General features: G+C 41.4%; 1 protein-coding gene across 1 annotated transcript; it reads right to left on the minus strand.

Moving 5' to 3' along the window:
- Positions 1-6,510: 6,510 nt before the first annotated feature.
- On the minus strand, positions 6,511-21,386 carry ASB4 (ankyrin repeat and SOCS box containing 4). The gene is made up of 5 exons (XM_081969617.1): positions 21,096-21,386; positions 17,260-17,559; positions 11,032-11,522; positions 8,441-8,554; positions 6,511-7,479 (listed from the first exon to the last, which is right to left on the minus strand). Exons 1-5 carry the CDS (start codon positions 21,295-21,297, stop codon positions 7,291-7,293), a joined length of 1,296 nt encoding a protein of 431 aa, XP_081825743.1. The 5' UTR covers positions 21,298-21,386; the 3' UTR covers positions 6,511-7,290.
- Between the last annotated feature and the right edge of the window lie 546 nt (positions 21,387-21,932).

Consider the following 21,932-nt stretch of genomic DNA (forward strand, 5'->3'; position numbering starts at 1 on the left):
GGGGGGGTGAGGGGAGCTGTTGCCTTCCTTACTCCGAGGAAGCCTGCAGAGCCTCGCAAGGATCTCTTTCGGCTTCGCTTCTATGCTGGACCTTCTGTAGGTAGAACAAGCGACGATTCCTTGGTTTAAACGGCGGCAGCAGCGGCGGCAATAGTCGCAACTCGGCGGCGGGCCGCCCCGGCTGGGAGACAAAGGAGGGGAAAGGCGGCAGGCAGCTGAGTTGCGACTATTGAGCACGGCGCGGCGCCGCCTGAGGCCAGGATCGAGGCTGCAGTCCGGAAATTTACAATTTACAATTCGCCACTGCCACCCCACCCCAGCCCTCGTTTATAACGCGCACCCACACTTTGATTTCTTTTTTTGGTACAAAATTTTGCGCGTTATACTCGAATAAATACGGTATATGTCCAAACTCTTTGCTCCCAAGAAACAGGGAAACCTGGAATGCATACAGATGTGCAGCCAGAAAGGGGTATCAAAGGGCTGTTGTGGAAGGTTTATTTCTGACTATCCTTTCAGCCAAATGAAAAACAGCAGTAAAAAGAGTGCAGGGCAGTTTTGTTCCGACATTAATGTTCACCCGTGTTTTGAAGAGACTGCAAATTCTTCATACTATAATCAGAGTGATCTTGCTGAGTTCTCTGTCAGATGCCACAATGGGTATAATCTAGCACCTGCTTAGAACAAAACTGGCAAGTGAGGGTAGATGCCCACAGAATGAAAAGGGAGGGCAATTGCAACACGAGGAGGGGTTTGGGAAGATCAGTGACAAAGATTCTTTCTTTTTCATGGGAGCTTTAGCTGTAATGACAGGCCCACATAGCCTTATTGTTTTTCTCTACATCACCCTATTCTACATGTACACACTGACAGGCTCAAAAAATGGAATTATGCATGCAGATTTTAAGCATGAGCTCTCTCCTTCTTTTTCTGGCCCTGCAGAAAATTCATTTTGATGACAACTGTCTTTTTAAATTTCTCACTTCTGAGCATCCTTAGAGCCATGGTGAGTTTGTTGAAGTTACTGTCTATTTTATTTTTTTCAGTGCAGTGATAAAAATGTCCTTTGTATTGTAGATACACACCACCAGGAGCAGCAACAGCCCTTGATTATAGTGTGTTGATAATGCAAGTATGCGCAGCACATGTCCTTCAGGTGTTTTGGACTATAGTCAACATGTTGGCGAGAGGTGATAATCCGTCTGGAAGACGCCAGAAAAAGTTGAAAATAAACTTTTTTATATGCCTTTTCCCCTTTTATTTTGAGACTGCTAGCAACAGCAACAAATCACAAGTTATGACTACAATCACACACAAGATAAACCCAGATTCTTTACATCTTCTTTACTTTTTAAAATATATCTTTATTTATGCATCATATTTGTATGGTTTCACAAAAATAAAGCTCTGAAAATAGTTGAGAATGTTCTGATTTGCACATAATCCTAAAACATAATAGGTAGTTTACCTACCCTCTTAAATCAAAATCAAATTAACCTCACTAAGTTTTGTAAAATGTGGCAACCTAGCAAATTACTTTGTAAGGCACAATATTTTCTGGCCACAATAAAGGCAAAAACTGAGTTTCTAGAGAACATGCTGGAATGGAAAATGGTTTGACAACTTCACCAGTGTGCCTTTTGATTAAAATGGTATTTTGGGCTTAATATAGATTTAATACAGAATAACAGAGTTGGAAGGGACCTTGTAGGTCATTTAGTCTAACCCTGTGCTCAAGCTGGAGATCCTACACCATTTCTGATAAGTGGCTGTCCGGTCTCTTCTTGAAAGTTTCCAGTGATGAAGCACCCACAACTTCTGAAAGCAAGCTGTTCCATTGGTTGATTGTTCTCACTGTCAGAAAATGTCTCCTTATTTCTAAGTTGATCAGTTCCCATCCATTGTTCATTGTCTGGCCTTTGGGTGGTTTGGAAAATAGGTTGACCCCTCATCTCTGTGAAAGCCCCTGAAATATTGGAACACTCCTATCATGTCACCCCTGAGTCCTTCTCTTCACTAGAATAGCCATGTCCAGTTATTGCAACTTTTCTTCATATGTTTTAGCCTCCTGCTCCCTATAATCATCTTTGTTGCTCCTCTCTGTACTCTTTCTAGAGTCTTAACATCTTTTTTTTATAATGTGCTGACCAAAACTGGATGCAGTATTTTAGATGTGGTCTTAGTAAGGCTTTATAGACCGATATTAGTACCTCACGTAATCTTGATTCATTTCCTGTATTAATGCAATTTAGAATTGCATTGGCTTTTTGGGCTGCCACCGCACACTGCTAACTCATACTTAATTGATTGCCCACTAGGACTCCAAGATTCCTTTCACAGTTACTGCTACTAAGCCTGGTTTCATCCAGTCTACATATGTATAGTTGGTTTTTCTTGCCTAAGTCTATGACTTTATTTTTCTTAACATTGGACTTCATTTATCCACCACAGCAGTCATTTTGATTTACCGTATTTATTCGAGTATAACGCGCACACGTGTATAACGCGCACCCCCTAATTTTTGATTAAAAATCGGTATAAAATTTTGTTTCACACCAAGCATTGTAATAGTAATGACTATTGCCGCCGGCGGGGCGGGAAGGGGGCGGAGGCGCGCCAGCTTTTGCTCTAGTCAAGACAAAATAAGACCAAACTCGCGGGAGGCATTGTAATGAGTAGGCGATTGCTGTATAGAGAAGAGGAAGAACAGGCTAAAGGTCCAGCATAGAAGCAAAGCCGAAAGAGATCCTTGCGAGGCTCTGCAGGCTTCCTCAGAGTAAGGAAGGCAACAGCTCCCCTCACCCCCCAGAAAGCAGTGGTGCTCGTCGCGATGAAAAAGGCAGCCCTGATGCCGAGGAGAGCCTTGCAAGGAGGCGGAAAGGAAAAGCCCGAAAAGGCACCAAAAGAAGCAGGGGGAGCTTCGCCCGCCTGGTGGGCAGCCTGTGCGCGCCTGTTGCCAGCGTTCGACGGCAGCAGCGGCGGCAATAGTTCGCAACTCAGCTGCCTGCCGCCTTTCCCCTCCTTTGTCTCCCAGCCGGGGCGGCCCGCCGCCGAGTTGCGACTATTGCCGCCGCTGCTTAATTTAATTTAATTTAACTTAATTAGCACTTCTAGACCGCCCCCTCTCCCAAAAGGGACTTGGGGCGGTGTACAGTCCATATCAAAAACATCATACATAAAAACAATTAAAATTATTAGATGGATAAATACATAAATAAGAGGAGGATAAAATAGACAGAACTGTAATTGCTAAATAGATAATTTAAGATATACAAAATTTAAAACCCCAGTGTCCTATAAAATTAAGTCCCCTAAAAAACCAGTAGGAAATATATATGCCAGGAGGTGACGTTAAGAATTATGCCAGGCCAGCCAGTCGGAAGAGGTGTGTCTTCAGTTTCTGCCGGAAGGAGCGGAAGTCAGTGGTGGTTCTAATGTCGGGGGGGAGGTCATTCCAGAGGGTTGGGCCCATCACAGAGAAGGCCCTACTCCTTGGTGTCACCCGTTGGCATTGCCTAGTGGACGGCACCAGGAGAAGCCCCTCCCTGTGAGAGCGAATTGGCCGCAGGGATGTGTGCGGGAGGATGCGATCCCGCAGGTAACTAGGCCCTATGCCATGGAGCGCTTTAAAGATGGTGGTCAAAACCTTGAAACGCACCCGAAAGACCACAGGTAGCCAGTGCAGCTCGCGCAGGAGCGGTGTTACGTGGGAGTACCTAGTACTCCCCATGACTGCCCACACGGCTGCGTTCTGGACTAGCTGCAGTCTTCATGCGCATCCCAAGGGAAGCCCCATGTAGAGAGCATTACAGTAGTCCAGGCGAGACGTCACCAGTGCATGAGTGACCTTGCGTAGGGCATCCTGGTCCAGAAGGGGGCGCAATTGGCGCACCAGGCGAACCTGGTGGAACGCCCCCCTAGCCATGGCTGCCACATGGTCGTCCATTGACAGCCGGGCATCTAGGAGGACGCCCAAATTGCGCGCCCGTTCCACAGGGGGCAGTTGTTCGCCCCCTATGGCCACTGTTGGAGTCAGCTGGCTGAACCGAGGTGCCGGTAGCCACAGCCACTCAGTCTTGGAGGGGTTGAGTTTGAGTCTGTTGTCCCCCATCCAGACCCCGACGGCTTCCAAACACCGGGACATCACTTCGACAGCCTCGCTGGGGTGATTTGGGGTTGAAACGTACAGCTGAGTATCATCAGCGTACAGATGGTATTCAACCCCAAAACCACGGATGATCTCCCCCAGCGGCTTCACATATGTGTTGAACAGGAGGGGCGAGAGGACCGACCCCTGTGGCACCCCACAAGTGAGTGACCTCAGGGTCGACCTCTGCCCCCCTGTCAACACACATTGTGACCGGTCGGAGAGGTAGGAGCTGAACCACCGTAAAACGGTGCCTCCGACTCCCATCTCCTCCAGCCGGCGCAATAGGATACCATGGTCGATGGTATCAAAAGCCGCTGAGAGGTCTAATAGGACCAGGATAGAGGAACAACCTCTATCTCTGGCCCTCCAGAGATCATCAACCAGCGCGACCAAGGCTGTCTCTGTGCTGTGTCCGGGTCGAAAGCCGGACTGGCGTGGGTTTAGATATTCGGATTCGTCAAGGTGTCGTGGAAATTGCTGTGCCACCACATTCTCAACAACCTTCGCTAAAAAGGGAAGGTTGGAGACTGGACAATAATTAGCCAGCTCCATTGGGTCCAGTGAAGGCCTCTTGAGCAAGGGCCTCACCACCGCCTCTTTCAAGGCAGTTGGTAAGAAGCCCTCACCCAATGAGGCGTTCACCAGGCCCAGAAGCCAGCCTCGTGTCACCTCCCAGGATGCCAGTACCAGCCAGGAGGGACACGGGTCCATTGAACATGTGGTGGGTCGCAGCCGTCCACGCAGCCTGTCCAAATCCTCGGGGGCAACAGAGTCAAACTCCTTCCAGAATGGTCTCACAAGACTCACTGTTGACGGCTCGTCCGGCCCACTGGAGGGGGCCCATCCGCTCCGGATCTGAGCGACTTTGTCCTGCAGATATTCCCCAAACTCCTCTGCTCTACCCTGCAAGGGTGCCCCCCGCGTCCCGTGACAGGAGAGAGCGGGTCACCCTAAACAGGGCAGCAGGGCGGTTATCCGCGGACGCAATAAGAGCGGCACAATGTCTACGTTTGGCCGCTCTCAATGCCACAAGGTAGGTCCGTAAATAGGCTCTTACCTGTGTTCGATCAGACTCGGAGCGTGAGGATCTCCACCTGCTCTCTAGACGTCTCCTATGGCGCTTCATCACCCTTAGCTCCTCGGTATACCAAGGAGCTCGGGTGGATCGCTGCCGCAGGAGAGGTCGCAAAGGCACAACCCGGTCCAAGGCCCCAGCCACCGCCGTATTCCAGGCGGCCACTAGGTCCTCCGACCGAGCGCGGGTCAGGGCTACAGGTAGTGGCCCAAGTTCCGTCTGGAACCTATCCGGTTCCATCAGGTGCTTGGGGCGGTACCAGCTTGGACAGGCTGCCGCCGAACGCTGGCAACAGGCACGCACACGCATGGGGCCCGGCTGAAAGACGCGTCCCGGAGCTGCCTCCGCCGCCCGCCAGAGCACCGCCTCATCTCCCAGGCGCCACCTTTGAAAACGCCTCGATGGCTGCCCACCAGGTGGGCAAAGCTCCCCCCGCTTCTTTTGGTGCCTTTTCAGGCTTTTCCTTTCCGCCTCCTTGCAAGGCTCTCCTTGGCATCAGGGCTGCCTTTTTCATCGCAACGAGCCCCGCTGCTTTCTGGGGGGTGAGGGGAGCTGTTGCCTTCCTTACTCCGAGGAAGCCTGCAGAGCCTCACAAGGATCTCTTTCGGCTTCGCTTCTATGCTGGACCTTCTGTAGGTAGAACAAGTGACGATTCCTTGGTTTAAACGGCGGCGGCGGCGGCGGCAATAGTCGCAACTCAGCGGCGGACCGCCCCGGCTGGGAGACAAAGGAGGGGAAAGGCGGCAGGCAGCTGAGTTGCGACTATTGAGCACGGCGCGGCACCGCCTGAGGCCGGGATCGAGACTGCAGTCCGGAAATTTACAATTTACAATTCGCCACTGCCACCCCACCCCAGCCCTCGTTTATAATACGCACCCACACTTTGATTTCTTTTTTTGGTACAAAATTTTGCGCGTTATACTCGAATAAATACGGTATACCCAAATTCCAATGTTAAATATAGTTAGGGATCCCTCTCTTATTTATTTACTTGCTAAATTTATTTGTTACATTTATTTGCTACCTATGTTATTGTGGGCTACTCTTAGATGATAATGTCCTGATTTCTATTGAGTAAGTAATCAGTTCAAGAATGAAACCTTTATTGTATAACATATATTTCAATGCATTCTGCAGTAGTCTTTCTTAATATTACACTTCATTTTGGATGAAAAAGTCAATATTGTAATATTGATATCCCAAATTATAACTAATATTGATGACATCTTTATTTTTATTCCCAATATCTTGTTATTCAAACAATAAAATGTCAATAATGTTTAATATTGTATAAATACCATTGTATCAAAATGTATAAATATATTAAAGCTCACAACAATATAATTAAAAGGAAAAAAGATTATATGTACTATTTAATAACTTTGCTTTCTCATTATTTCTTGCTTATTTTATGAAGGGAGAAGAACATGTCTCAAAATGAAAGGATTAACATTCACGATAGTCTTGCAGGATCCAATCTGGAACAGTCACCAGGACCAGAGGTTTTTTTCTTCCGAGCTTTCGGACTCTTGCTGGAGCTAGAGAGAAGTTCCTTGAAGATGGGTCCAACACAAGTCCGAAAGTTCGGAAGACAAAACCTCTGGTCCCAGTAACCAACTGATTGGATCCTACAACATTATCCTGGGATATGTATATTTGCCTTCATTTGTAACAATAGTCTTGCATGACTGTTGCCTCAGCATTATTGGACTACAAGTCCTATAATTGCAATATTAATGCAATATGGCCAAGGTGATATGGAACACCAGAAGCTATCGGTGGAGAAAACTAATAATTATCTTTAGAACATTTCCCACATGTTGGACTTTTTTCTCTCTCTTTCCTTAGAAGTATTTTCTTAGTTCTTTCATTTCATTTATTGTGCTTCTGTAAACTGCTAGAATTGAAATATTTTATTATCTGTGCTCAAAGTTCAGTATATCTATATATGAATTCATATTCTTTGTAGGAAATATTAGCTCTGCTTCTTGATTTTAACTTCTCCCAAGGGAATAGAATCCTAACACTTTTAAATTAAATTATCAGAAAATGTCTCTTATGCATCTTAATATATTATTCCTTCTGGCTCCAAAAGTAAATACCTTTTTAGTATTGATGGAATTAAAAGTAAAGGGATTTCTTTGTGACATTTATGGAGCAATATTCTTCGAATAGCACATCTGGCTAAGTGTTTTAGTGATCTTGGTGTATTTGCACATGCTTCAAAAAGGGACTCATAGAAACTTCTGTATGTCTGCAAAGACAAAACAAAATATGTTTGAAGTTAGTATCTTTCTTCCATGCACGAAAGCACTGGAAGAAAATGCGCCAGGCTTTGCCATTATCTATTGCTGGAGCCAACTATTTTTACTTTCTAGGCTCTCTATATCTCTATTCAAATATATAATCTTCTTCTTGTTGATTAAATATATAATCTTCTTCTTCTCTGCTTAAATATATAATCTTCTTCTCATGCCTCCCAATTCAGCAAAATAAAATATGCCCAAGAACAAATATAGCTTTAGATACAACTGAATGCACCTGGGAATTTAATACCGATAGCGCCGCTACCCTCTCTCCCCCATTCTCTTTTGGCTAAAATTTGTCTTTTATTTTTTCAAGTGCCTAGCAGTTTTCATTAAACTTTTGTTTGGACCCTTTATTTTTTTAATATTGACTGGATGAGAAGAGGAAGGATTTTCAAAATGGCTACTCACATAGGGAGACAAGGGTGGTGGAAGAAGATGGGCTGAATAAGTTTGTTTTTGCATATCTAAGTTCTCTGGACCCCAGAAAAACAACTGGATGGTTTTAAATCAACAATATTTTTATGACTGTCTAGTTGACAGGTTAACTTGACTAGAATCAAATTATAGAAGAGAGTACTATGCATATTGCTTTGAGTTGCTAGAGGGTAGCCAGAGTTTTAAAAAATTGAAAATAAATAAAATAAATGTATAGAACTTTTATTTCAGGTTGCCAATATTTGTCTTCGGCAAAATATTCCTTTCAACAAAGACACTAAAAATTGTATTTTCTTTAATGATCAGGTTTACTTATCTCAGTTTCAAAGCTAAAAGCATGAATTCTGAATCACCCTGGCTAGGTTTACATATCATGCTAAGGTAAAATTAAAGCAGAAACCAGCTTTATGGCCTAATGCAACGAATGACTTCACTGCCCTTAATTTAGTTGGGTATTTTTAAACTACTTACCTCAAAGAGATCATCAGGTATAGCTGTTCTCCATTTTGTTGTGCACCTGATATGTTCATAGGTATTCACAATCACCTCAACTGCTCTGGGATAGGAACAACAAGCTTGCAATACCTATAAGCAGAAACATATCACTACCCAATAGATGTCACTGTTCTCCCGAAAGCCATTTTGCGGCCTTTAGAAGCCTCTGTAAATATAAGGTCAAGAAAGCTGAGATGGTCACCATGATCTTGTAACTGACACTTTCAATCTGCATTGATAAGTGGTGAGACTTGATTACATGGTCATGGCCATCATCACAGCCTTTTGCCGCCATCCTGCCCCAAATCTAATCTTTTAAAAATGCTAACTGATAAGGATTATTCCAACCTTAAATAATAGCTACATTCATTTCAGCTCTTTTACTGGGGAAAATTAAAGATACTAGTGTTTTCCAGTGCCTGTAGCAAACTATCTTTCTCTAGGAAGCCTGTCATTGATGTTATGTCTCTATGTACAGGTAGTCCTCAAATTATGACAATTGCGTCCAAAATTTCTGTTGCTAAGCAAAACATTTGTTAAGTTAATTTTGCCCCATTTTATGACCTTTCTTGCTATAGTTGCTAAGTGAATCACTGCAGTTGTTAAGTTAATAACACTTAAGTTAGTTAGTTAGTTAAGTGAATCTGCTTTCTCCATTGACTTTGCTTGTCAGAAGTTTGCAGAAGTTGATCACCTGACCCCATGTGGATCCACAGTGGTGGGTTTCCATTTTTTAAACTACTAGTTTGTGTGCGTACGAGCGCTCATGCATGACACTTCTGCGCATGGACAGAAGCATCCAGGCGGGTGGTGGAGCCTCCCACCGTTGCCACTACCAGTTTGCCCAATCCAGGCCAACCCAGCAGAAACCCACCTCTGGGTGGACAGAGCTCAGGTAGTCCTCGAATTACGACTGCTTCCTTAGGGAACTGTTTGAAGTTGTGCTGGACTTTCCCAGGGCTACTTATGATCTGTCATAAATACTTATGAATGTCATAAATATGATTCAATTGTCAAGCATCTGAATTTTGAGCATGTGGCCATGGGATGGTGTAGCAGTCATATGTGAGCAAAATGGTCATAAATAACTTTTTTCAGGGTCATTATAACTTTCAATGGTCACTAAATGAACTGTTGTAAGTCTAGGACTACCTATATTCTGTAGAGTCATAGATTCTACATCTGGTGAAGAATTTAGCACACCAGGAATTTTCCTACTGCTCTTTAATTTTATATTGCAGCTTCTGTTCCTCACAGTTGAAGAGAAAAGACTTGTTGCAAGTAGTCCCAAAAGCAGCTGTGGTATGATGTGGCACCTGCATATCTACACCTTACTTCACACTTCTGTTTGCAAAGTATAGATTTGGGCACACTTATACATAGAGAGTAGCCCAGTGGTGGGATTCACTTACCTTCCCTACTGGTTTGCAAATGTGAGTGCACACACTGCATCTGCGCATGCACGGTACTTGCACATTACGTTGGGCGAGGGTGGGGGCGGAGCCTCCCGCAGCTGCCATTACCAGTTCGCCCGAACCGGAGAGTACCGGCTAAATATCACCTCTGGAGTAGCAATGAGTAATATTCAAATTATGGAAAATTGTCAGAAAAGGATGGACTTTTTTGATCCTTTCAATTTGTGCTATTCTGACTCACATTTCAATTAGGATGTTGAACTGGGTTAGGAAAGATTCACGTTGCTGCTAAACTTTAACTCAGACCAGTTATAAGTGGCATGCATTTCTTGCATATAAAAAATCCATATATATATATATGTATGTGTGTGTGTGTGTGTGTGTGTATGTGTATATATATATGTATGTATGTATGTATGTATGTATGTATGTATGTATGTATGTATGTATTTATATTCCACATATAAATGTATATTTATATTCCATATATAAATTGTTTGTGGAAAACTTTAGAAAAATAACATTGGAATAAGTAACAAAAGATTTGATACTGCTGTCTTTTTTTGTTAAGTTTTTAAATATAATGAAGCAATAATGGCTATATTATAGAATTCTCATTCTATAATAAAATTGGTGAGAGTTAAGAAGCTTTCTCTTATTTAGCCCATGTATGTTTGTTTGCCAGGATACATGTTTAAGAGAGGGGAAAAAGACATTTCTGACAAAGTTAGCCATTCTAAGATTTTTTTTTTCTGCCACAGTGCCTGGCCTGCATTGTGATTTAAAAACAACAACTATTGACCTCTGATCTGACATCACAGGATCCACATGGCAGACATCTGATGAGAATTTGCAATAGCATATTCCAAACCAAGATCACATCTCTGGGATTCTGTTGCTCTGCAATCAGATATTTAAATTTAATTGGACCATGTTTTTTAAAAAATAAACCTCCATCCCATCCTGGTACATGTATTCCTTTACATCAGAGATGGGGGAACGATGGCCCCTTTTTGACTTGTGGACATCAACTCCCAGATTTCTTGAGCCAGTCATGCTGCCTCTGGGAGCTGAAGTCTAAAAGTAATAAACGGGCCATTGTTCCCCTCCCCTGCTCTACATAATTAGTATGCACCATCTTCCTCTTTTCACCTTATGGAATTGTGGTGGATATATCCTGGCAGCTCCGTGATTCAGAAGCAGCTGATAACAGATTTCAGGCTGAGCACTAGGACGTACTTCTGTCACTTTCAGGACATATTGCAAGGGGGCACACCCATTATCATCCATCAGGTTGGTTTCAGCACCAGCCTCAAGCAACATGTTTAGTAGTACATGATCACAATTCCAGGCTGCCTTGTGGAGGGGAGTCCTGAAATCTTCATCCCGTGAATTAACATCAGCCTTGTAGTCAAGGAGCATCCGGCAGATGAGGTGGTGATCTGTGCTGTAGGTTTGCTCCTTGCCATTAAGGGCCCAGTAAACAGCACAGGACAACGGTGTTTCTCGGTGAGCATTTGCACCATCAACTACAGCTCCTTGTTCTACGTAGAAGGCTACCATTTCAGGGATGCCACAACGAGCAACTGTATGAAGGGGTGTTTCTTCATCTTGATTGTTTGATCTTATATTTACATCTGCACCTGTTTGAATATAAATCACAAAGGGTGGGGGGAATGAGATGGGATGGCAGAGCGTTGATACCCTACAGCAACAAAAATAAATCATCATGAATATATAAAAACATCAGAAAAACATCAGAGATGCTGAAAACTCTTAAAGAGTAAAATTATATGGTTTTTAAAAAAAAAATCAAATAGTTTTTTATTCAAAAAGTCACTCCTTTTAATAGAGAGATTTAGGGAAATGCCTCTGAATATGGCATTAAAATCTAATTACATATAGGTTTAGAAAGATGAATGGTGTTAGGGAACATGGACATCCAGAACCTTCAAACTTAATTGAAGCTTGGATTGGATTTAGAAATGTATAGATTGACAATGCAATGCAAAACCACTGATATGATAGGTTTTTGTCTTCTAGCTACTAGCTAACTATCCTGTTACAATATTTGAACTTGCTAACATTTCTGAATATTTTTAAAAGTGGCAGCTTTGTTTGTATAGCAAACAAAGAAGTAAACTGAAAGAAATGGCTAATGTTAAGCAATGCCCTGACCCAGAGGTGGGTTGCTAATTTTTTTACTACTGGTCCAGGCATGTTCCTGCGTGCGTTTGCTCCCGCAAGCAATGCTTCTGCACATGCGCAAGTGTTCAGGCAGATAGGTGGAGCCTCCTGCTGCCGCTACTACTGGTTCGCCCGATCCAGGCTGAATTAGCAGCAACCCACCTTTGCCCTGACCTCCTCCCACAGTGATTGGAGGCTAGTAAGGGCTGGACCAGGAACAACAGATTGAAACTAGATGATGTTATCTAGTTTGGATAATGAAATGTCAGCGAGAAAACAGGCTGGCTCGTTTGAACCGGTCCAAATCGGCTGAATACCACAACTGCTGCAGAGATTAGGTTGGCTCCCACATTAATACTTTTTCGCAAGGCCCTGAAGACCTGGTTTTGCCAATAGGCCTCAGAAGCCCCATTAATTGACTTATTTAATTGACAGTTGTTGGCACAGGGTAGGGGCTATTGCTTTTTATTGTTGGTCTTTTGATGTATGTGTTTATAAGCCACCAAGAATTACTGAGAGTAAGTGGAAGGACCTATAAATTTTCTTAAATAAATAAATGTACCATAAGTCATACGGAGTCTCCTACAAGAGCTTTCTTTTGGTGGCTTTTTCCATTGAAGTAACAGTCCAATCAAGTGGACAATCCATGCCTATGTAACAGAATTATTTCCCACCTTGTAAGCTTTGCGAAAGCTCCATTGTTATCACAGTTTAGGATTATCATTGGATTGGATACCATTGGACACTCAAAACCATATAAATGATGGTAGACTTTAGGAGAAACCCTACCATATTACCACCTCTTACAATACTAGACAACACAATATCAACAGTAGAGACTTCCAAATTTCTAGATTCTATCATATCTCACGACCTAAAATAGACACCTAACATCAAAAACATCATCAAAAAAGCAAAGAGCAAAGAACATTCTTTCTGCGCCAACTCAGGAAGCTCAAACTGCCCAAGGGGCTGCTGATGCAGTTCTACAGAGGGATTATTGAGTCTGTCATTTGCACCAATATAACTGTCTGGTTTGGTTCTGCAACCCAACAAGACAGACACAGACTTCAGAGGATAATCAGAACTGCAGAAAAAATGATTACTACCAACCTGCCTTCCATTGAGGACCTGTACACTACATAAGTCAAAAAAAGGGCCATGAAAATATTTACAGACCCCTCACATCCTGGACATAAATTGTTTCAACTCCTACCCTCAAAACAATACTATAGAGCACTGCAGACAAAGACAACTAGACACAAGGACAGTTTTTTTAACAGAGTTTTTAACTCTGTTAAAAAAAATAATTCCCTCACGATTGTCAAACTATTCACTACATTACTAATACTCTTCTCATCGTTCCTATTACCCATTTCCTCCCAGTTATGACTGCAGGACTGTAAATTTGTTGCTTGTATCCTTACAATTTATATTGATTGTTTCCTGATTACTTATTTGTATCCTATGGCTATCATTAAGTGTTGTACCTTATGATTCTTGACTAATGTATCTTGTCTTTTTATGTACATTAAGAGCATATGCATAAAAGACAAATTTCTTGTGTGCCCAATCACACTTGGCCAATAAAGAATTCTATTCTATTCTATTCTATTCTATTCTATTCTATTCTATTGGGACTGAAAAAAATCTAAATGAGCATCATAGCTGCTTTGGTATAATGGTAAAAATCAGGAGGCCATGAAATGTAGTTCTGACATAAATACAAAGCCAGCTGGGTGACCTTGAGCGAAACCAGTTATCCTTTGTTAGTCTTAGGAAGAAAACAATGGCAAACCACTCATAAAAAATCCCGCCAAGCAAAGTTGCTAGGACTAAATACTGATATGAAGGCACAGAAAAGAAAAGAAAAACAAGAGATACAGAAAATCCAAACATTTTGCTGCTTTTCAGTATTTTGCAGCTTTAAGTTGGTATGCTGGTTGTTTAAACAGGTGACAAAATTAAAAGGGATTTTTGGGTATTGGAAGCAGGAAAAAAGGATTGAAAGATTCCAATGAATTCATCCCATCCTAAAAATGAGAAAATGGCATGTTGTTGACTTTCTAAATTTCTATTATTTCTTAACTTAATGTACCTGCATGGGGAAACAGCATCCATGGTGGGAAAAACCTATAGCAACCCTGAGGTTAGAACTCATTATACTGCTTTAATTCTTTTCTAAGCCAACCTAGAACATGATCCAGGGCAGCTTGATCCAGGTTTGAAAGACCTGAAACTAAAGGGAATAAACTGTAGTTCACTTTACCGTCCATGTCCATAAACAAAGAAAGTTGCATGACTGAGCAATTAATTCCACAGAGAGGAGAAAATAATCCTGTCCATTCAAAATACCCACTCAAAATCCAGGTCCTTTTTATTTCTAATTGTAAAAATTGATGCACAAAAACTTGTAACCAAACGACATGCTTGACAAGATATATATGTGTGTGTGTGTGTGTGTTTGTGTGTGTGTGTGTGTGTGTGTGTATAATAAGACAGCATTAACCAGCTAAGATTTCTTTTATTTGATCAGATGGCCTAACTAAAAGGTTGTCTACATTCCATGTTTTCAGGATACTTCACAGATACAGCCTAATCCAGTGATGGCGAACCTATGGCACGCGTGCCACAGGTGGCACGTGGAGCCATTTGTCAGGGCACGCGAGGTGCTGCCCTGTTAGCTGGCCAGCACGCATGCATGCACTGGCCAGCTGATTTCACCCTTTTTTAAAGCCATTTTTCGCTCTCCCCAGGCTCCAGAGGCTTTCAGGGAAGCCTCCGGACGGACCCTGAAGCCTTCGGAGCACTCAAAACGATCCTCCGAGCAAACCAGAAGTCACTTCTGGTTTGCTGGGAGGGTCGTTTTAAGCGTTCCGTAGGCTTTAGGGAAGCCTCCGGATGGTCCCTGAAGCCTCCGGAGGGCCTCCAGGGGTGTGTGGGAGGCTCTTTCTGCCCTCCCCAGGCTCCTATAAAGCCTCTGGAGCCTGGGGAGGGTGAAAAAAGCATGTAAAAATGGGGGTGGTCGCGCCTCTTGTGCGCGCATGCGCACTGGGGGATTGCACATTGCATTATGGATGCGGCATGCCCGCACACGACCCCCCTGTGCTCCCCCCACTTGTGGCACGCGAGCCAAAAAAGGTTCGCCATCACTGGCCTAATCTAATCACAATAGTATAAATACATTTGGCCAACAAAGTATTCATCATATGGGAAAAAAATTCCCCTGATTATTGATAATAGCAGGACATGGGAAGAACTTTATTAACTTCATAAAAAGTAAATATGACATCATTAATTTGTCCTCTATCCAATTCAGTAAGCAGTATCTCTCAGCAGGAAAATCTGTATTAATATATACATTAATGCTTTTAAATATATTCCTTTTTGATCCAGTAATCCATCCACTAAACAAACAGTTTCAAGTTCATACATTCTCATGATACCATGACAGGTATTTTCTTTCTTCTAATCTATTATTTATCACCGATTTGCAAGATAGCACATTTTGTATTATATTTTTTTTATTCACCTAACAGTTTACTATTCTCTGCAATCAGCTTCAATCCATTTTATTCATTTATTTTTTTTCTTATTTTTTAAGAATTACTTTTTAGAAGTTTATGCCTGGGAAATCGATTTATAAGCAACCTTGATGAGGAAAATGGGAAAACATTTCAGTTGCCTAAGTCCCAGGAAGGGAGCATGATGGTATAAAAGTTAAAACACTGGGCTTAATGACCGGAAGATTGGCAGTTTGAGACCCAAGCACCAGGAGAGGGTGGGTTCCATTCTTGCCCTAGCTTCTGCCAACCTAGCAGTTCAAAAGCATGAAAATATTAAGTAGATAAGTAGGCACCATTTTGGTGGGAAGGTAATGTTTTGTGCATTTTTGGCATATAGTCATGCTGGCCACATGACCACACTAGTATCTTCAGACAACAGTGGCTTTCATGGCTAGGAAACAGTGATGACCATGCCCCCTAGATTTGGACATTACTGGACAGAGGAAACTTTTATCTTTAAGTCTCAAAAAGCCTTCAAAGTAAGTGAAAATTGACAAGTTTATACTAGGCCTGGTGATCTGTAGAAGTGAAGACAATTTCTCCACTTTCAATATAATTCTAATTATGGTTTTTGTTTTCTTAGTTTTATTTTTGCTTTGCATTTCACACACCTGCAGAGAATATTAAAAAGTGTAGCTTTTTTTTTTGAGCAAAACATTTTGGAGCACTTGATTCATCTCTGGTTACTGCTATCTTCTAAAGTTAAATATTAACGTTATCAGAATTCAACACAACCACCTTGCAGACTCACAGGCTAGAAATGATGGACTGTAAAGTTCAAGCAATGTGGAAGTCACACTTTGAGAAGGGCTAGCAGCGTTAAAATCATCTAAGCTAGCCAATAATACTGAGCGGCCTGTAACAGGGAAAAGAAATGGTGCCCTCCTTTCATTAAAATATATACTAGCAACTGCCTAGCAGTCAAGCTGGTTTGACTATTGGCAGTAAGCCACTTATTCACCTAATTTGTCTGAAGACAAATGATGTAGCACACTCACAGTTTTACCTACCAATGGGTGCAAGGGTGAGTTCAGGCAGACACTACTGCTGGTTCGCTCATAGGTGCGCTTTACACGCGCAATGCTATAAAATTGTTCTGCACTAGCGCAGAAGCAAAAAACAAGAGCAAACAGAAGCAAAAAACAACCAGAGAACTGGTTTGGGGCTGTGGCAGGCCTGGGCCACTGTCAGTTCCAGCGACCCAGGCCACCAAATCACTACTGGTTGGGCTGAACCGGTCCGAATCAGTAGGAACCAATCACTGAACGGGAGGAAAGTTGAGTTATTATAGCTGCCCCAATTTCACTTTATATGCCAATTGAGGCAGCAACTTCATTTTGCCTTCTAGTGGAGCAAGCTCTACTACATCATCGTAAGGAACATAATGTGCAATTTGATCATTGATAAACTAATTTGGAGGGATTGTGCTCTTGAGGAACAGAGGTAAGAAGCGTACTACTATGCTGTTTGAAATCAAATCCATACTCACGTTTTAAAAACAAAATTATGAAGACACCAGAACTTGTTCAATATTTCTGTGCAACATTTGCTTGGGTCTCCATGATGATTTGTGCAGTTCTGTCCCAGCAGCTTCAAATTATGACTGTTTTTATGCAACTGAACTTACCTTTCCAAATTAACTGTTGTGCACAAGGCATAGATAACTTTGTAGTACAATAATGCAGGGGTGCAAGCCCACTCAATGAATAGCAGTTGGTTTTTGCTCCATGGCTGCAGAGTATATTGATACAATCCAGATTGGCAACTTCACATGCTATGTGGATTGCTGCTTTCCCATTGGGTCTGCAGTTGATGGTTGCTTTGTGCTTCAGCAGGACTGTCAGACTCTCCAGATGTCCATACAGAACAGATAAATGTAATCCTGTCGCCCAGGAATGCTGCAGTTTATAACTAGGCAGCCAATATCCTGTTTCAATTGGAGAAAACAATCAAAAGTAATTGTATGATAGCTTTCCAAAATCTTCCAATTACTGATTAGTATAAAAGTGATTAGCCTCTGTAGGTTGCAATATTGAATATAATTATATTACCCATTGGAAATTATTTTATATGTTTATACAGGGTTGTCCTTAACCAAGTTCCATGTTATTCTGCTGTGTACCCGGACCTCTTATGTGCATTTCCTGAAACCGGAGACATACATGAAGATGTCTTCATATTCAAGTATTTTTGCCCAGTGACAAGGATGGTATGCAAGTGAGCCAACAAGTCAACAGAGAAGGAATAGAAGGGCTTCATAATTCTCTGCACTAATTCCAAAGAAACACAGTGGTATACTATAAAAGGGACAATATTTATTATCCATCTCAGAAAAGACAGTATAAAAATTGTGCAACAGTGAAATTATTCAAATATATGGGAGAAAAACCAAGAAACCAAAATTGATTATTAGGCAGTGAGGCAGTGGTATAAGATACAGTGTTGTATCTTCATGATAAAGAACTAAACTATATATTTATTACCCTTTGGGATTACACTATGCTTTCCATTTCCAATCAACACAAACAAATTAGATTGACCAGTGGTTGGTTTTCAATCCAGTATCTTAAAGGATGAATTATAAGATACAGGTAGTTCTCGACTTACAACTATAGTTGAGCCCAACTTTTTTTGCTAAATTACACATTTACTAAATGGATTTTGCCCCATTTTACTTCCTTTCTTGCTACAATTGTTAAGTGAATCACTACAGTTGTTAAATTAGTTACACGACTGTTAAGTGAATCTGGCTTCCCCGTTGACTTTGCTTGTCAGAAGATTACAAAAAGTTATCACATGATCCCAGGAGACCACAACTGTAGTAAATATGAATTAGTTGCAAAAGTGTAGTAAATATGACTTAGTTGTAAGTGAAGGATTGGTGATGGGTGTTGGAAAAGCAGAGTGCTTCCCTCTGGACTAGTGAAAGAGTGTTTCCTCAAGAAATTTGATCACATGACCGTGGGGATGCTACAACAGTCTTAAGTGTGAAAAATGTTCGTAAGTCATTCTTTTCAGTGCCTTTGTAACTTTGAATGGTGACTAAATGAACTGTTGCAAGTCAAGAATTACCTGTACAGCACAGGCTTTAAGCTTAGATGACTGTGTCACGTGGTTTTCTCTTTAACTGTTGAGTACTATTTCAACTAGTGGCTCAGTGGCTAAGACACTGAGCTTGTCGATCAGAAAGGTCGGTAGTTCAGCGGTTTGAATCCCTAGTGCTGCGTAATGGAGTGAGCTCCTGTTACTTGTCCCAGCTTCTGCCAACCTAGCAGTTCGAAAGCACATAAAAATGCAAGTAGACAAATAGGGACCACTTTGGTGGGAAGGTAACAGCATTCCGTGCACCTTTGGCATTTAGTCATGCCGGCCACATGACCACAGAGATGTCTTTGGACAGTGCTGGCTCTTCAGCTTTGAAACAGAGATGAGCACCGCCCCCTAGAGTCGGGAACAACTAGCACATAAGTGCGAGGGAAACCTTTACCTTTTTAATACTTAAACTGAAGCAAATAGTATGATAGAAGAACTGTTATTATGATAAAAAAAAATTCTCATAAACAGAGGTTAATTATCTTCAAGCCAATGGAATACTAGAAAAAATGTCAGAATTCTGTCTATCAGCAAGATACTTTTCTGCAAACAGGACAATACATATTTGATATGGTAGGAGAAGCTGGGAGGGGGGAGATTGAGTTAAAAATGGGCCAGATCCAACTGAATCAGGTCAATGCTTTCAAGAAAAACATACCTTGAAAAATTTCTTCAATGTATTGTATAGGAGAGGTAGTTGAGTAGCATCTCAGAAAGTGGGTGATTGCTCCATTGTAAATCCACCTCACCCCCCTGATTACATCACTTAAGTGAGCATATGTAGTCTGTCCTGTGTTTTCCAAAGCTCATAATCCTACAGAAGTATTTTAAGAATCCTGTATATGTGTGTTCATATAAATGAAGGTAACACTCCATAATATATTGTAAGAGTACCTTCAATTACATCTGTCCCTTTTACTTCATTTGCTACAGACAGTATATGCAGCATGTTAGAGCGCATTGTGTAATCGTAGTGATGTTGCTGCTCTCTATTCTTGCCAGATTTTCCTTGTGTACTGTATGTCTGTGTGGATGTGTGTGTGCGCACGCGCATGCATGCGTGTAACTTTGACTCCAGATGATTGCCTGAATAAGTTCTCATTTTTGGCAAGATTTCAGAACTGGCTTGCCATTGCTTTCTTCCTAGGGCTGAATGAGAATAACTGGGTCAAGATCATCCATTTGTTTTGTGCCCAAGTGTGACTGGAATTCACAATCTCTCTGTTTCTAGCCTGATGCCTTAACCATTGCACCAAATTGGTTCTTGCATTTCTTACTAAGCTATTTTAAATATGACCTAGAGCAAAACTCCAAAGATGGAAGCAGCGTGCAAACCAAAGCAAGAAATTTGTATTTGTTGGTCATTGACATACTTTCTAATGTTTACAAAACATACTTTTGATTTTTCTATCTATTCCTCAGGAATGTCACCAGAAAAAAGATCCTTGAGGACTAAAATTCCCTCATGTCTTGGTGTTATCACTATTAAAACTTCCTCTGTTTTGTTCAGCTTCAAATTTCAATGGTTTGCATTTTATAAAAGTTGTATCTAAAGGGCTTTCTAAAATTTCTGGATACAGCTAATTTCCATACATATACATATACATATACATATACATATACATATACATATACATATACATACACACACACACACACATGTCAGAATTCTGTCTATTCTGACATATATATATATATATATATATATATATATATATATATATATATATATATATATATATATATATATATATATATATATATATATATATATATATATATATATATATATATATATTCGTAGATTTTCACAGGTGTAGTTATGCTGGTCTTGTTGTATTCGGATCTTTTCCTGTTTAAGATTGAGATTGTCTTGGCAACGTTTCAGCGAGGTCTTACTCGCCATCTTCAGCCTGGGTTTTGGGCTTAAAGCGTGGTCGGAGCTGCCGTCTTTCTATAAATCTTGGTGGGGGGGTGTCAATCTCAACCTTACACGGGAAAAGACCTGAATACAACAAGACCAGCATACCTACACCCATGAAAATCTACAAAAACATACATACATACATACATACATACATACATACATACATACATACAGTACACACACACACGTTTTCGTAGATTTTCATGGGTGTAGGTACACACACCTACACACAAACACATACATACACACATACAACACACACACACACACACACACACACACTGTCTCTATAAATGATTTTGCTTCAAGCATATAGCTTAATCAGATTTGATTTGAAGGGTTATTGAATACAATAAAACCCACAAAGGGCAAATACTCATAACATGCAATAGCTAACTTCTTTCAAATATTTCACAAGCTGAAGCACTGCCATGGCTTTTTACCTTGTTTGTAAGAGGCCAGGAGCAAATTCTCATCTTCTACTTCAAACACTGTGTCCACATCTATTTGTTTTTGAGCCAAAAGCTCTTCCAGAGTCCTGTAGTCATTTGATTGTAGAGCCTCCAAAAAAGCTTTTTTCATTACCCTGGCTGTTGTACTCCGTGTAATGGTTTCTCCCATGTTTTCCTCGGGGGATTCTATCATGCTTCTTTTCGGTGATCAAGCACTGTGTTTATAAAATGCATCAATGGGTGTTTTAAGTTTCCCAATGCATGCTAGCCTGCAGGCCCAAAGATAATTTTAAACCAAGCAATGCTGATCTGCCTGTTCTATTTATGAAAGCAAACATCAGCCACTGTCTAACATCCTTAATTCTGTCAAGTGAAACCAAAGCAGACCTGTGGTGCCAGTATGAAGAAATACACAGAGGGGATTAGGTAACCACCAAAATGTTACCTATCATAAACTTAAGATTAAGAAAGCTCTTAAACCAAATATAATTTCTCAGCAAAAGCAGCAACTAACCATATTAATTTAACTGTGGAAGGTACCTTCAACTGTGGAAGAAAAACAGAACAGAAAAAAAAATCTTAATTTAATTCAGAAAAATAATGTCTTTCATTGGAGAAGACCTTCTATTAAGAAGGAGCAGTTATTGAAAAGTGCCTCTCTTCTTTCATCCCGTACCTCACTTCAATTTTTGGTCCAATCAGGGAAGAACTTTCAAACATGGTAGAAGTCTCTGAAAAATAGAACATGAGAGCAGGTCTTCCTTGCTGAGCAGTCCCAATCATCAATTATGTAGCCATATTTTTAACAATGACATATTTGTTTACAAG

This window comes from Natrix helvetica (assembly GCF_964273705.1).
Source record: "Natrix helvetica genome assembly, chromosome: Z".
Classification (NCBI taxonomy): Eukaryota; Metazoa; Chordata; class Lepidosauria; order Squamata; family Natricidae; genus Natrix; species Natrix helvetica.